Source organism: Haliotis rufescens, unplaced genomic scaffold (assembly GCF_023055435.1).
Source record: "Haliotis rufescens isolate VD_foot unplaced genomic scaffold, xgHalRufe1.0.p SCAF_22, whole genome shotgun sequence".
NCBI lineage: Eukaryota > Metazoa > Mollusca > Gastropoda > Lepetellida > Haliotidae > Haliotis > Haliotis rufescens.
Window position 1 is genome coordinate 8,174,098 of NW_025963913.1, and position 16,282 is coordinate 8,190,379.

The 16,282-nt window shown below is 39.4% G+C and overlaps 1 protein-coding gene across 2 annotated transcripts in view; it reads right to left on the bottom strand.

Moving 5' to 3' along the window:
* Positions 1-5,064: 5,064 nt before the first annotated feature.
* The window catches only part of LOC124116969, a 223,396-nt gene continuing 212,178 nt past the window's right edge, over positions 5,065-16,282 (bottom strand). For both annotated transcript variants that reach the window (XM_046478630.2, XM_048401480.1), the window contains 2 exons: positions 9,634-9,849; positions 5,065-6,916 (listed from right to left, as the gene is read on the bottom strand). In XM_046478630.2, the coding sequence (XP_046334586.1) occupies positions 6,812-6,916; positions 9,634-9,849 (321 nt within the window). In that variant the 3' untranslated portion in view covers positions 5,065-6,811. The remainder of the gene's footprint in view (positions 6,917-9,633; positions 9,850-16,282) is intronic.

Sequence of the window (16,282 nt, forward strand, 5' to 3'; positions counted from 1 at the left end):
AGGATTGTGGAGATGCTATTGGGGCATTCACGTGAGGGTTGTGGAGATGCTGTTGAGGCATCCCTGATAGGGTTGTGGAGATGCTGTTGAGGCATTGATGTGAGGGTTTTGGAGGTGCTGTTGAAGCATCCCTGAGACGGTTGTGGAGATGATGTGACAACATTGCTGTGAGGGTTATGGAGATACTATGATAACATCGCTGAGAGCGTTGTGGAGATGCTGTTGAAGCCTCCCTGTGAGGGTTGTGGAGATGCTGTTGAGGCATCCCTGCGAGGGTTGTGGAGATGCTGTTGAGTCATTCATGTGAGGGTTGTGGAGATACTGTTGAGGTATCCCTGTGAGGGTTGTGGAGATAATGTTGCGTTATCCCTGTGAGGGTTAAGGTGATGCTGTTGAAGCATCCCTGTGAGGGTTGTGGAGATGCAGTTGAAGCCTCCCTGTGAGGGTTGTGGAGATGCTGTGACAACATTGCAGAGGGTTATGGAGATACTATGATAATATCGCTGAGAGCGTTGTGGAGATGCTGTGAAAACATCGCTGAGAGTGTTGTGGTGATGCTGATGAGGCATCCCTGAGAGGGTTGTGGAGATGCTGTGAAAACATCGCTGAGAGCGTTGTGGTGATGCTGATGAGACATCCCTGAGAGGGTTGTGGAGATGCTGTGAAAACATCGCTGAGAGTGTTGTGGTGATGCTGGTAAGGCATCCCTGAGAGGGTTGTGGAGATGCTGTTGAGACATCCCTAAGAGGGTTGTGGAGATGCTGTGAAAACATCGCTGAGAGTGTTGTGGTGATGCTGATGAGGCATCCCTGAGAGTGTTGTGGTGATGCTGATGAGGCATCCCTGAGAGGGTTGTGGAGATGCTGATGAGGCATCCCTGAGAGTGTTGTGGTGATGCTGATGAGGCATCCCTGAGAGGGTTGTGGTGATGCTGATGAGGCATCCCTGAGAGGGTTGTGGTGATGCTGATGAGGCATCCCTGAGAGGGTTGTGGTGATGCTGATGAGGCATCCCTGAGAGGGTTGTGGAGATGCTGTTGAAGCCTCCCTGTGAGCGTTGTGGAGATGCTGTTGAGACATCCCTGAGAGGGTTGTGGAGATGCTGTGAAAACATTGCTGAGAGTGTTGTGGTGATGCTGATGAGGCATCCCTGAGAGGGTTGTGGAGATGCTGTTGAGGTATTCACGTGAGGGATGTGGAGATATGCTGTTGAGGCATCCCTGTGATGGTTGTGGAGATGCTGTGAAATCATCGCTGAGTGTTGTGGAGATGCTGTGACAACATAGCTGTGAGGGTTGTGTAGATGCTGTGACATTGCTGTGATGGTTGTGGAGAGACTGTTGAGGCATCCATACGAGGGTTGTGGAGATGCTGTGACAACATCCTGGTGAGGGCTGCGGAGATGCTGTGACATTGCTGTGAGGGTTGTGGAGATGCTGTGACATTGCTGTGAGGGATGTGGAGATGCTGTGCCATCACTGTGAGGGTTGTGGAGATGCTGTTGAAGCATCCCTGGGAGCATCTTCCCGAGGCAAGAGAGTTAACTGACTTTAAAAATCTAGTTTCCACCCTTGCCGAACTAGGCTGGTATAATGGAGTTACATTTTGCCTGGACGAACGAGTCTATGCATAGTCCAATTAAAATTGCGCACCGAAATCGAAATCCGGTTCGTTAACTTTCGTGCAGATTTCGGTGGATGTTTTGCAAAGCATGTGCACCGCCAACTAGTTGTCAGCAGATATTATCCAAATCGTTTCATGTTTTTAAGGTGCTCACGTGATTTGATGCATTATGCGATGTATGACAATACAGATCTTGATTATCGATTAGATCGTCCTGACCGGGCGCCACCATTTTGTGTGAAGCAAACGCAAGTGATACGAGAGGTGGAATCTGATTGGTCCATAGGAGAGGCTTAAAAAGGGACGTAACTGGTAATAGCTACGATTGAGCCCAGTAATGGCCGATCTTTTGGTTCCAAAGGGCAATAACTCTCCCTTTGAAATGATATAAGCGACGGTCCAAACTGTCGCTTCCGGTCCGGTTCCCGGATCAATGCCAATGCGACAACTACTCACATGTAGAGACAGGGCCAAGCTAAAGAGTTATCCTGTTGCACCTTCGTTCAAAAACGGTCGTTTACAACTGAATATTTTTAACTAGCACATATTTTGTAGTCATTATTAGTTTATAATATCAACATTTGTTGAGTCTTCAACTACAAGATGAACTGTCACTATGGAATATATAATATATATAGAATATAAATGAAAAACGTCATGAAAAATGGTATATTGCTACCGTATTTTCTATGTCAGAAAACAGCGAGGTTTTCTGTCAGTCTGGGCTAACATATTGCATCATTTTATGTATCAGCCTTTATGTTATTTCTTACAACAATTCAAGCATTCAAATCTCAACAAATACTACCATGGACTTCAATTTAATAAAATTAGTGATACGCCAACATTTGCAGCACACAGACATCTTTGACAGGCCTTTACCAATGATCTATATAGTAAGTATACATCCGTGTCTTTACAAATATTTTAAGAAGAAATAACGTTCAAAAGAATGAAACAACTGATTTTAGATGTTTCTCTTTACATCAAAATTTGCCGGCCGCAAAGAACTCTGGGTAGGAGAGTGTAAACAATATGATATCGACCGTCACAGAAAACAAAATGGCGGTCAATCAAGATTCAATATACGACCAGCTACTGAAAACAATATAATCTGCAAATCCTCATTGTATGTCAACCAAGTGAAAGTCGTTAACCACGACTTACAAAATGATCGCCCAGACATCGAGGGTTTGGCAGATCCGCTAGACTGATCTGCATCGGTCGACTGGCTGTTGTCACGCTTTCGCTTCTTGTCTGAGGTTACGTACTTACTTTGGAGATTTAACGTGCGCTTTCCGACTGCAGCGTATTTCGCACACGGGCCCGGCCAAGCCATTTAATGTGTTTCCGAAAGGGGAAAAAGTTGTTTGGCAATCCAGTAGGGGTGTTTTAGTGGTTGCTTATATAGAATTTTGGAAATTTTGAAATTTTGAAAAAATGCCAAGAGGGTTTGGGGGACGAACTAAGGGACCTGAGTATGGAAGTTTGTTAGTTTGATTATGTGGTCTGGTTTTGGTAGTTTATTGGGGTTTTAAATGCGATTTATTAGTCCTGTTTTTGATTAAGTATACGCCTAAGGCTTTGAATTTTTCTATTTTATTTTGTGGGTTTAGTATTGCTTCTAGAGTTAGAGCCTTGTTTAGATTGAGGGTGGTTTGTAATGCGGTTCGATGTGTTAGGTAGTGTGTGCAGTAGATGAGTGCGTGTTCTGGGGTTTCTAGTTGTTTGCAGTGTGGGCAGTTACCCGTAGTATGTTTTTTTTAAAAAAATTTTAGGTGGTTATTTAGGTTGGTGTGTCCTGTTTGGAGTTTAGTGATTACTCTGTCGATTTTTTTTGATGGATGGTGAATATTTGGTTTGGTTAGTGGTTTGCTGAGTACTTTTTTGATTTGGCTATTTGAGTTTAGATATAGGTTATGCCATTTTTTGGTGATTTTTTGCTTATTTACACTTTTAATTTCTGATTTTGAGATGGGTAAGTTTAAGCTTATTTCTGGGATTTTGAGGGATAGTTTAGCTGCCTTATCGGCGTTTTTATTACCGTATATTCCTACGTGGGCGGGTATCCACAAGAAGGTTATTTGTTTGCCTGCGTTAGTTAGGTCGTTGGAGCTTTTAAGTATTAGATTTATAAATTTAGGTCGGTTTTTGGTATTTTTGTTTTGGAGGGCTTGCAGTCCACTTAGGGAGTCGGTAAGTATTAGGATTTTATTGTGGTTTTTGGATTCTTGACTATGGAGGGCTGAGGCCATGCCCATTAGTTCTGCCGTGAATATTGATTGGTTGTTTGGGAGTCGGAAGGATTGTGTAGTTTTAGTTGGTTGTGTGGTATGGACTCCGAAACCTGTGTGTTTGGAGGTCGGATCTGAAGATCCGTCAGTGTAAATGTGACACCAATTTGGCCAATTTTCGTGTATGTATGCTAGTGTGGTGGTTTTAGCTATGTTTGGGTCGGTTTGTTTATTTATTTGGCTAGCTAGTATTGTGTCTATTTTGGGTATTTTAAGTTTAGGGGTGAAGATATTTGATTGTTTGCAGTTTGGTTTAAGATTTTTAATTTGGTGTTCATTTAGGTAGTTTGTTATTCTTTGGGGTATTGGGGTAAGTAAGGGGTGTTTACGAGCTAGAGCTTGGTTTTTGGGGCTGATATTTTGGTTTATTAAGTTTTGGATTAGAGGGTTTGATTGGGATGCGGCCCAGAAATTTAAGCTTAGCTGTTCCCTGCGTAGACTTAGTGGCATTTCTCCTGTTAAGGCCTGAAGTGAAGTGTAGGAGGTGCCATGTTGGGTGCGTGTAATTAGTTTGAGAGGCTGATATTGTATTGAGTTAGGTAAATCCATGATGCAAGGTATTTATGTACAGTTGTAAACACCTTGCACTCAAATTAACAAGATGTTCTCAGTAATTAATCCTTGACTCAGTGTCTCCAGTCTGTGTCAACTCAGTTTATTGCCTATTACAGTGATTGACCGATTGGACTATCATGTAGGTACGATGTATTTACAGCAATCAAAACAAACAAAGCTTGTCAGTGTAGATGATCTTTATTGTGTTACAACTGCAGACAGAAACTGCTCAGTCCTAACTGTTGATAATTTCCGGTCAAAATTTAAGAATGTCCGGACGATACTTTTCAAAATGTCCGGACAGAAAAATTTAAATGTCTGGTAAGCAATATTTTAAACCGGACATTTGAGATTCCCAATCGGACATGTCTGGCGCATATGACCGTTTCCGGACCCCTGGTCTCACTAAAGTGTTAAACAACAGTTCACTGTTTGTGTAGATTTCAACATTTCTTGTCGTGGTAAGAATATGCATACACTAGAATAACAGCTACAGTACTGTCTTTATCAAATTAAAAAACGAGCCAACAAAAATGGAATTCTAATTGTGTCATCTGGGTTGTTTTTGTTTTTTCTATAAGAACAACAATTCGAAGAGTATAAAAACTTTATTAATACTGATATTCTCAAACATGATAAATACCTTTTATCCCATTGACACGTGGGATGCTCGCCAAGATTCACAATTACATCTGTTTCCCAATCTCAACTGGAGGCTGATCTGGGTGTTTCCTGTGGGACATCATTTTCAACTTCACAAATAGGAGGTACCGGTACTACCTCACCATGTACAGCATCATGTATCAGTGTGTCATCACCTTGATAGACTATATCCTCATGATGTTTAGTCAGTGAGGAAGACTGAATGTAGTTCTGACATAAAAGTGTTATTTTAATCTAGTATAATCAAATAAGACTTTTCAAGAAAATGATTCATTTAACCCTTAGTTCAGGTAATGACCTTGACATTTAATTGAATAGTTTTACCGATAACTGTCTCAGGTAATGACCTCAACATTAAGTTGAGTAGTTTCACCTATGACTGTCTCAGGTAATGACCTCGACATTAAGTTGAATAATTTCACCTATGACTGTCTCAGGTAATGACCTCAACATTTAGTTGAATAGTTTCACCTATAACTGTCTCAGGTAATGACCTCAACATTTAGTTGAATAGTTTCACCTATAACTGTCTCAGGTAATGACCTCGACATTTAGTTGAATAGTTTCACCTATAACTGTCTCAAGTAATGACCTCGACATTTAGTTGAATATTTCACCTATGACTGTCTCAGGTAATGACCTCGACATTAAGTTGAGTAGTTTCACCTATGACTGTCTCAGGTAATGACCTCGACATTTAGTTGAATTGTTTCACCTATAACTGTCTCAGGTAATGGACATAGTGATATAATAAAGGTGAGACTAATTCCTATTGTGAAGATTGGTTCATGGATTCCATAGACATTAATAATACATCTGACAAGCTCTATTTTTGAATTTATCCAAACTAACATGTTCAGGACAACAGGTTACAATATGTGAACCGAAGAGACAATCTAACAACACTTTGAACCAAAAAAAATCATTATAGGAAATGTCAATTTATTTCTGATTTTGTTCAAACTACTACAAGAAATGTTTTTAAAAAAATGCAAAACAAGGAAAATGGAAAAGGTTTAGCTTGATCTTAATCAATGCTCTGGAGGATTCCAATTAACATGAAAATAACTGGTAAACACTTGGAAGTTATTCCCTGACATTCATCACGAGGCTTGTGAATGCACGGGAGATTACCAACTGACATTCATTTCATGAAAGAGCAATACTGTGTGAACCTTAACTCATATTCCAGCCGAGGGCACCTGTTTTGAAAGGTTTACCTAACAGCAAGAAAATAATTATATTTTGTTGCAAAAGGGAATATGACATTCAGAAGATTGTAATGAAATCTTAGACATTCATTATACACTGTGTACATGTAACAAAATACACCCTGCACCAAAATGCTGTCCAACAGAGGTGGACAGTTTATGTAATTGACAAAGAAAAACACATCAGGCATATGAAAATACAATATTGATAAGTAATGTCTGACAGTATCAATAATCTCACATCACCTTCACCCATCAGGTTTGTTTGAGAGTATACCTGCTACTCCCATCAACAAATGTTAAGTACAAATAAATAAAATGTAAAAAAAAGACAATTGCATGAATACACAATGAAAATACCAGTAAGTTACAAAATATATCCAATATGGGAAACATTATTTGTGTGGTAAGCCGAAGGATGACACTCCCTCTTCTGCAGCATTAAATCCCCAGATTGACTGTGTTGTTATTGTGTCTGTTCTTCTGCTGCACCTTTCTTCCGTCGCTGCTGTCTCCGTGCCTTCAGCTGGTCAAACCGGGCCTGGTCACCTAGCAGCACACTGCCTGATCCCTGTGGCAGCAATTACATTATGGATAAACAAACACCATGCTCTCCAGTCCATACAAAGAGAACACAGTAGCCTGGATATGTGAAGTTATTCAAGTTAACACTTTAAAATGTCAACAAAGAGAGCCACTAACATAAGCTGCTGTAAACACCATTTTTCAAATTATTTTCATTAAAATTGAGGGGTAACCACTAACAACTTAACAATACGTCCTAGTAATTTAATGCAGTTGCATGTTACCCTAAACAACTCTCTAACTAAAAAACTTGACTCAATACAATACCAAGCCCTTAAACTAATTACACGCACCCAACATGGCACCTCCTACACCTCACTTCAGGCCCTTACAGGAGAAATGCCACTAAATCTACGCAGGGAACATCTAAGCCTTAATTTCTGGGCCGCGTCCCAAACAAACCCTCTCATCCAAAACCTAATTAACCAAAACATTAGCCCAAGAAACCAAGCTCTAGCTCGCAAACACCCCTTACTCACCCCAATATCCCAAAGAATAACTAACTACCTCAATGAACACCAAACTCAAAATCTTAAACAAAATTGCAAAAAATCAAATATCTTCACCCCTAAACTCAAAATACCCCAAATAGACACAACGCTAACTAACCAAATAAATAAACAAACCGACCCAAACATAGCTAAAACCACCACACTTTCATACATACACGAAAATTGGCCAAATTGGTGTCACATATACACTGACGGATCTTCAGACCCGATCTCCAACCACACAGGTTTCGGAGTCCATACCACACAACCAGTTATATCCACACAATCTTACCGACTCCCTAACAACCAATCTATATTCACGGCCGAACTTATGGGCATGGCCTCAGCCCTGCATAACCAACAATCAAAAAACAACAAAAAAATCCTAATTCTCACTGACTCGCTTAGTGGGCTACAAGCCCTCCAAAACAAAAATACCAAAAAACGACCTAAATTAATAAACCAAATACTTAAAAGCTCCAACGACCTAACAAAAGCAGGCAAACAAATAACCTTCTTGTGGATCCCCGCCCACGTAGGAATTTACGGCAACGAAAGCGCCGATAAAGCAGCTAAATTATCCCTCAAAATACCAGAAATAAGCCTAAACCTACCCATCTCAAAATCAGAAATTAAAAGTGTAAACAAACAAAAAATAACCAAAAAATGGCATAATCAATATCAAAACTCAAATAGCCAAATCCAAAAAGTGCTCAGAAAACCACTAGCCAAACCTAAAATCCTACACCCCTCAAAAAAAATTGACAGATTAATTACAAAACTCCAAACAGGACACACGAACCTAAATAACCACCTAAAACAACTTAAAAGACACACCACAGGCAACTGCCCCCACTGCAAACAACCCGAAACCACAGAACACGCACTCATCCACTGCACCCACTACCAAACACACAGAACCACACTACAAACCAACCTCAATCTAAATAAGGTTCCTACTCTAGATGAAATACTAAACCCTCAAAATAAACTAGAAAACTTCAAGGCCCTAGGCGTATTCCTAAACAAAACAGGCCTAATCAAGCGCATCTAAAAACTAATTAATCTACCAATCCAAAATCCAATAAACATAACAAACACCCACCTCACCCGGCTCCCTTAGTTCCCTCCTCCACCCACCTCAGCATTGATTCCAAATTTTAAAATTTCAAAAAATCGATATAAGCAACCCCTAAAAGCCCCCTCTTGGGTTGCACACACCACTTTCACCCTTCTCGGAATACACTAAATGGTCTGGCCAGGCCCGTGTGCGAAATACGCTGCAGTCGGAAAGCGCACGTTAAATCTTCTATATCAGTCAGTCAGACCATGCTCTCCAGTCCATACAAAGAGAACACAGTAGCCTGGATATGTGAAGTTATTCAAGTTAACACTTTAAAATGTCAACAAAGAGAGCCACTAACATAAGCTGCTGTAAACACCATTTTTCAAATTATTTTCATTAAAATTGAGGGGTAACCACTAACAACTTAACAATACGTCTTAGTAATTTAATGCAGTTGCATGTTTCTCAGGAACAGGTGAAAGCACTAAAAGAAAGAAACTTCGTGGGAATTTATATGCACTTCCAAGTCCATTCTTGATGTAGGTACATAACTCCGATTGTTTTGTGTGTGTGTTTTTTTAAAATACTGGCTAGCATAACGTAGATCCACTGTTTATCAAAATGTAGGCTTAAAACCTGCTGGGGAGTCCTGCAGGAAGCAGAGGACTGTAAGTCACCATGATCCCCAGCTTTGGTTGCTGATGGTGTGTAGACAGTCCTTTGTTTACATATATAAACAATGAATACCTTGTTCTCATCGCTATATGGCTGTAATATCGCTGATGAGATGAAACTTTGTCACTCACTCACTCACTTTATACTTGTATATACCATTTGTTAAGAAAAGTTGTAACTGTCTTGCGACCATGACCTTAATTCTGTGACAAGGGACATGAGGAAGAAGTCCATCACAGGATATCCTCTAATATCAATAATCTTCACTAGGGCAGAAGTTGGGTGGAGATGGGGTCCTACATGAAGGACTCAACAACCTGACCAGCAGAGATTTCACTTCTCTAAAGATGCGTGTGGCAGACATGGAATCAAAGTGGTACAGTCGGGATGGATATTGACTGAGAGATCAAATAATTGAGTTCAGGTCATATTTCTTTTCCAATCAGAGTCTGTATCAGTTTTGACACTTACCACTTGAGCATCAGACTCTCTTTGAAACTTTTCTTGTAGCTGCTGTGCTGCCAGTTCCATTTTCTCATCAGTGGTCAGATGAAGTCCTTCCTTCTTCACAATCTCCTCGAAACCACTGCTGTCAGGAGATGTGCTGCTGCGCTGCGTCTTGGTGCGTTCATACAGTACTCGGTTCTTTCTCTCCACCATCAGAGAGAGTTGGCGGTCCCGCTCATCCTACACACAGCACAGGCAGTTACATACAGGACACTAACAGTTACATACAGGACACTAACAGTGACATACATGACACTTACAGTGACATACATGACACTAAAAGTGACATACATGACACTAACAGTGACATACATGACACTAACAGTTATATACCCGACACTAACAGTTACATACATGACACTAACAGTGACATACATGACACTAACAGTGACATACATGACACTAACAGTGACATACATGACCCTAACAGTGACATACATGACACTTACAGTGACATACATGACACTAACAGTTATATACCCGACACTAACAGTGACATACATGACACTAACAGTGACATACATGACACTAACAGTGACAAACATGACACTAACAGTTATATACCCGACACTAACAGTGACGAAAATGACACTAACAGTTATATACCCGACACTAACAGTTACATACATGACACTAACAGTGACATACATGACAATAACAGTGACATACATGACACTAACAGTGACATACATGACACTAACAGTGACATACATGACACTTACAGTTACATACATGACACTAACAGTGACAAACATGACACTAACAGTTATATACCCGACACTAACAGTGACAAACATGACATTAACAGTTATATACCCAACACTAACAGTTACATACAGGATATTAACAGTTACTTACATGACACTAACCAGCCAATTTACATACATGACACTAACAGTTATAAACTGACACTAACAGTGACATACATGACACTAACAGTGACATACATGACACTAACAGTTACATACATGACAATAACCAGCCAAGTTACATACATGACACTAACAGTTATGAACTGACACTAACAGTTACATACATGACACTAACAGTGACATACATGACACTAACAGTTACATACATGACACTAACCAGCACAGTTACATGCATGATAGTAACCAGAACAGTTACATACATGACAATAACCAGCCAAGTTACATACATGACAATAACTAGCCAAGTTACACACATGACACTAACAGTTATGAACTGACACTAACAGTTACATACATGACACTAACCAGCACAGTTACATACATTACACTAACCATCCAAGTTACATACATTACACTAACCAGCACAGTTACATGCATTACACTAACCAGCACAGTTACATACATGACACTAACCAGCACAGTTACATACATTACACTAACCAGCACAGTTACATACATTACACTAACCAGCACAGTTACATACATGACACTAACCAGCACAGTTACATACATGACACTAACCAGCACAGCTACATACATTACACTAACCAGCACAGTTACATGCATGACACTAACCAGCACAGTTACATACATGACACTTACCAGCACAGTTGCATACATAACACTAACCAGCACAGTTACATACATGACACTAACCAGCACAGTTACATACATGACACTAACCAGCACAGTTACATACATTACACTAACCAGCACAGTTACATACATTACACTAACCAGCACAGTTACATACATTACACTAACCAGCACAGTTACATACATTACACTAACCAGCACAGTTACATGCATGACACTAACCAGCACAGTTACATACATTACACTAACCAGCACAGTTACATACATTACACTAACCAGCACAGTGACATACATGACACTAACCAGCACAGTTACATACATGACACTAACCAGCACAGTTACATACATTACACTAACCAGCACAGTTACATGCATGACACTAACCAGCACAGTTACATACATTACACTAACCAGCAAAGTTACATACATGACACTAACCAGCACAGTTACATACATTACACTAACCAGCACAGTTACATACATGACACTAACCAACACAGTTACATACATGACACTAACCAGCACAGTTACATACATGACACTAACCAGCACAGTTACATACATGACACTAACCAGCACAGCTACATACATAACACTAACCAGCACAGTTACATACATGACACTAACCAGCACAGTTACATACATGACACTAACCAGCACAGTTACATACATGACACTAACCAGCACAGTTACATGCATGACACTAACCAGCACAGTTACATACATTACACTAACCAGCACAGTTACATACATTACACTAACCAGCACAGTTACGAGGGCTGGTCAAAAAGCTCTAAGCCTGACTAACTTTTAACTATGGGCCATAACAAAGTGAACTAGTCAATGTAGTACTTTGTTTGAGTTGTACATTGCAAGTGTATTTAGTCTGTTGAGGCTGCTTGACAGCCAGTTGAACGCGATAGGGGTCCACATGGATACAAAAATGGAAAAGAACAAGTACCGAGCAGTCATCAGGTTTTTGACTTCAGAGAAAAGTACTCCCCAAGAAATTCATGACTGCATGTTACAAGTGTATGGGGATATGTGCCCTAGCTATTCCACTGTTAAAGGTTGGGCAGTTATGTTTAAGGTTGGGAGAAGAAGCATTGATGATGGCCCTAGGTCTGAACGTCCCTCAACTTCCATCAATGAAGATTCAATCATTATACTGTCAGATAGACGTATTACCATTGCTGGACTTGAGGAATACACACATCTTAGCCATGGATCCATCGAAACTATTATTCATGGACATTTACACATGAAAAAAAAGTGAGCGATGATCACTAATACCCCCGACCCTCCTAGTGTGTCAGAAGTTTCAAATTAAATAATGGATAGGGTCAGGGTTCGAAAAATTCATAAAAAAATGGAAAATTAATAAAAACAATTCTTTTCTTTTGAATGCACCCCTCCATATGGCACAGATTATATGTACTAAGTTTGAGATGAATCCACTGAATAGTTTAAGAGAAATCGCGCAGACAAAGTTTTCGGACGGACCTTAGGGTTTGAAAAATTCATAAAAAAATGGAAATTAATAAAAACAATTTTTTTCTTTTGACTGCACCCCTCCATATGACACAGATTATATGTACTAAGTTTGAGATGAATCCACTGAATAGTTTAAGAGAAATCGTGCGGACAAAGTTTTCGGACAGACAGATGGACAGAACCTTGGTATAACTATAGTAGTATAGGTAATGGGGGTTCTGGCTCACTTTCACTAGAGCCAGATTTATATACCTATACCACCACTACAGAGGGAATTTTTTATGTGTAAACGCTGATGTGATTTAACGATCTTCATGAGATTAAACTAAATTGTAATGAAAATATTCTCTATTATTTTCATTCATACGTATACCATTATTTTTAACAAAGTGATATTCAACATTTTTACTAAGTTCTTCGTTCATTTTACTAGGAGACCAGGCTATACTCTTCTTGGTAATTGGAAAGAAACAATTGATGACCGTATTTGGTTGGTTTGATATCACTGATATAATATATACCTTGTGGTAATTCTCTCCATTTGATAATTTTGTCCCTGAGCATAAATTCCATTATTATATATTTATGTGAGCATTCTTCTAAATGTTGGTTTTGACACAGATTAATTGTTGTCTCCCCTGTTCTATGAACTTTTTTTCCTCGTCGTCGCTACTAATACCACTGGTCTTTAATCGAATCTCCTGCTCCATTGCGTTGTATTTGGTGAGTTCTGACAACACTAAACGAAACTCCTCTTCGGATATCTTACAATCAGCCATTGCTGTTGAAATATGATCCTCAATGCTGTTCAACTTTGCTTTGGCGAGTATCCGAATATTATCGTGTTTTAATGCTTTCTTTTGCAACTTACGAGAAATGAATTTTATCGCTATTCCTGCCAGTCCTGAGACTCCAGCGGCTATTTGCATGCCAAGTACGATAGGCGCGGCGATTATAGTTGATAATAAACCAACACCGGCTACACCGAGTCCCATGCCAGCTGTTACAAGCGCGGTGTAAACTCCGTCAAGAGAATTCATGACTCTGCGGTACTTTTTATACAATCCAAGTCTCAACTCCCTCTCCCTCTCTATTCGATGTTTTATGTCGCTTATTTGATGTAATCGAAATTCATCAACTTCCCGCGCTGGATATAAATCCATATTATTATTATATCATATAATAGTCTTTAATGGGTCTTGCTTAAATGTTTTGAGAGTATACATCAACCTTATCAAATGTATATTATACGGCATGAATATCTTAGTAAGAGAAATGCTGTCACTTTTAATAATTTGAACCCCCTCAAGGGTTGCAACGGGTGATGCTCCAATATGAATAATACTGCAACATTTTTTTATGCCGGACGACTATATGACCTGGGTTTTCTGGCAGGGGGGTGACTAACACACTTTTTCGTTTTGATGGGATATAATCCCCGAGTACGATCCCACTATTTATTATCTTAGTTGAATTTTGTGCCTTACCCATCATCACATACGGTGGGGTAATGACGATATTCAGTAGCCACTCGATGTTTGCTTCGATCATAGTCCATTTATTATCCTCGTTGAGGGTAAGATTATATGAAGTGTTTTTATGGAGTCTACTAACGTCGACATCGCTTAAATCTCCTAGATTAACTTCTTTCCGCTTGTATACATTATCTTGTAAGTGTAAAGGGTAAAACTTACTATCGGTACCGGGTTTACCAAATCCTTCTGTGTCTCCGAGATCGGAAAGCGCAATTGTATTACACTGTCTGAGCGTTCCAGGGCCTGATGAATCAACCATTATTTATAATATGGAGTGTTACACTCAAGTATCCTATATGTACAGGTTGATGTTTTACATCTAATACAGAAATTTTGAGATCTGAAATAATACCACGCTTTAATTTTTTATATTGTAATGATGAGAAAGATTCCGTTCTACTGCTATTGTATTTTTCATCTTTGACTGGAATAGCTCTGAGTAGAGTTGAAGGACTTTCTAGTTGAATATTATCCGTCGTACTTATCTGATCAAGATGGATGCACAACTCTTTATAGGGAACTAAATCGGGTAATTTAACTCCATGCACTGTTTTGTTGGGTGGTATTAATCCTACTCCGGGTGCAAGTCCAAGTGTATCTGCTATGTTCCTGGCAAAAATTACTTGCTTTTCTCCAGAGTTCAAAATCAACATCCCATTCGACTCATTTTGTGTGAGACTAACTCCCAAAGGCTTAAAAAATTCATCATTGAGTGAGCATACACTGTAATACCCATCAGGTATAATGTGTTTTTTTCTATTTATTATTGTCTGAGTATTTCTTCTCGCAGCACTTATATTGGTCCACTGCGGGTAATATGTTACATCACAGAGAGCTACTTCAAGTTGTCCATCCGAGTTCTGATGAAGCAGTTCAATAGACTGACCATTTGTTGTTCCCGGGAGTGTAACATACATATTAAATATACAATGATACTATATCATAACTTAAATATGAAATCAACTTATATTACTAATCAGTCGATTTTAGTAAGTGCCTCTGGTGCTAATTTTGTTGTTGAATTCCCTGATATCCTTGAAAAATACAGGTTCACGGCAACTAGCGATAAAATGGTGCACGATTGGTTTCACAATCCGATGCAATTTTAGCAGAATCAGTTAAACTTTGCCATATGGTGTGCCACAACAGGATGTGGTGTATCTCTTTATGCCCCAGGATTTGAACTAAATAAGTCTGTTTTATTATTTCACGTGTACTATCAGATTAGACGTATACTTAAAGAAATTAGTGCCCCATTACTGTAGGATCGAGCATGGAATGCATTAAATAATCCGAACAATAGGTGGGCATTCGAACGTATTTGTCAGGAATTTAATGTTTCTACGAGTAAAGATTGGCGTCTGAGTGGAGTTAACCATGGTCTAGGTATTCGGTACGCTGGTGCACACTCTGTTAAAGAAGTCAGCGATGATTTACTGAAAAGGGGTTGGCTTCTTCAGAGCTTTGCTCTCTCGAGTAACGAGTGGAGAGATGATCGTATGAACTTTAAGGGTGGTGTTGCTTTCACCGTCCAAAAGGTTGAGCAACCACCTGGAAATGCTTGGAATGAATTTCTTAATGATAAAACAGAAAATAATTTTACTAACCCAGGAGTTGTAAGAGTTAATGAATCAATAAGAACTTATGTATGGGCAATTCTTGGTGCATAATCGCAAACACGAACGGGAATAATCGGTTCTGGGACGGCACTCGATGCGCATAAACAGTTTGTTGCAAACGTGGAGGATGCTATTTATCTTCTATAAAATGTTATCAAGATGTATTACAGTACGCTCAATCCAAAGTAGACTACATTTTTGCACCGGGACTATACATGTCTCCGAGTAATATGGAACTTAAGATCGGTCAAGTGATAGGTTATAATAATAAAATTGTTATTGCTACTGATCAACAAAAACGAGGTATAAATTCAGATATTAACACCGAATTAATAACGCAAACAAACACAGGCGAAACGGGAATAGTCAAGCCACAGACACCACAACCATCTACTAACGCACAACCAAAAGTGCCACCACATATTGCAGTTAAAAA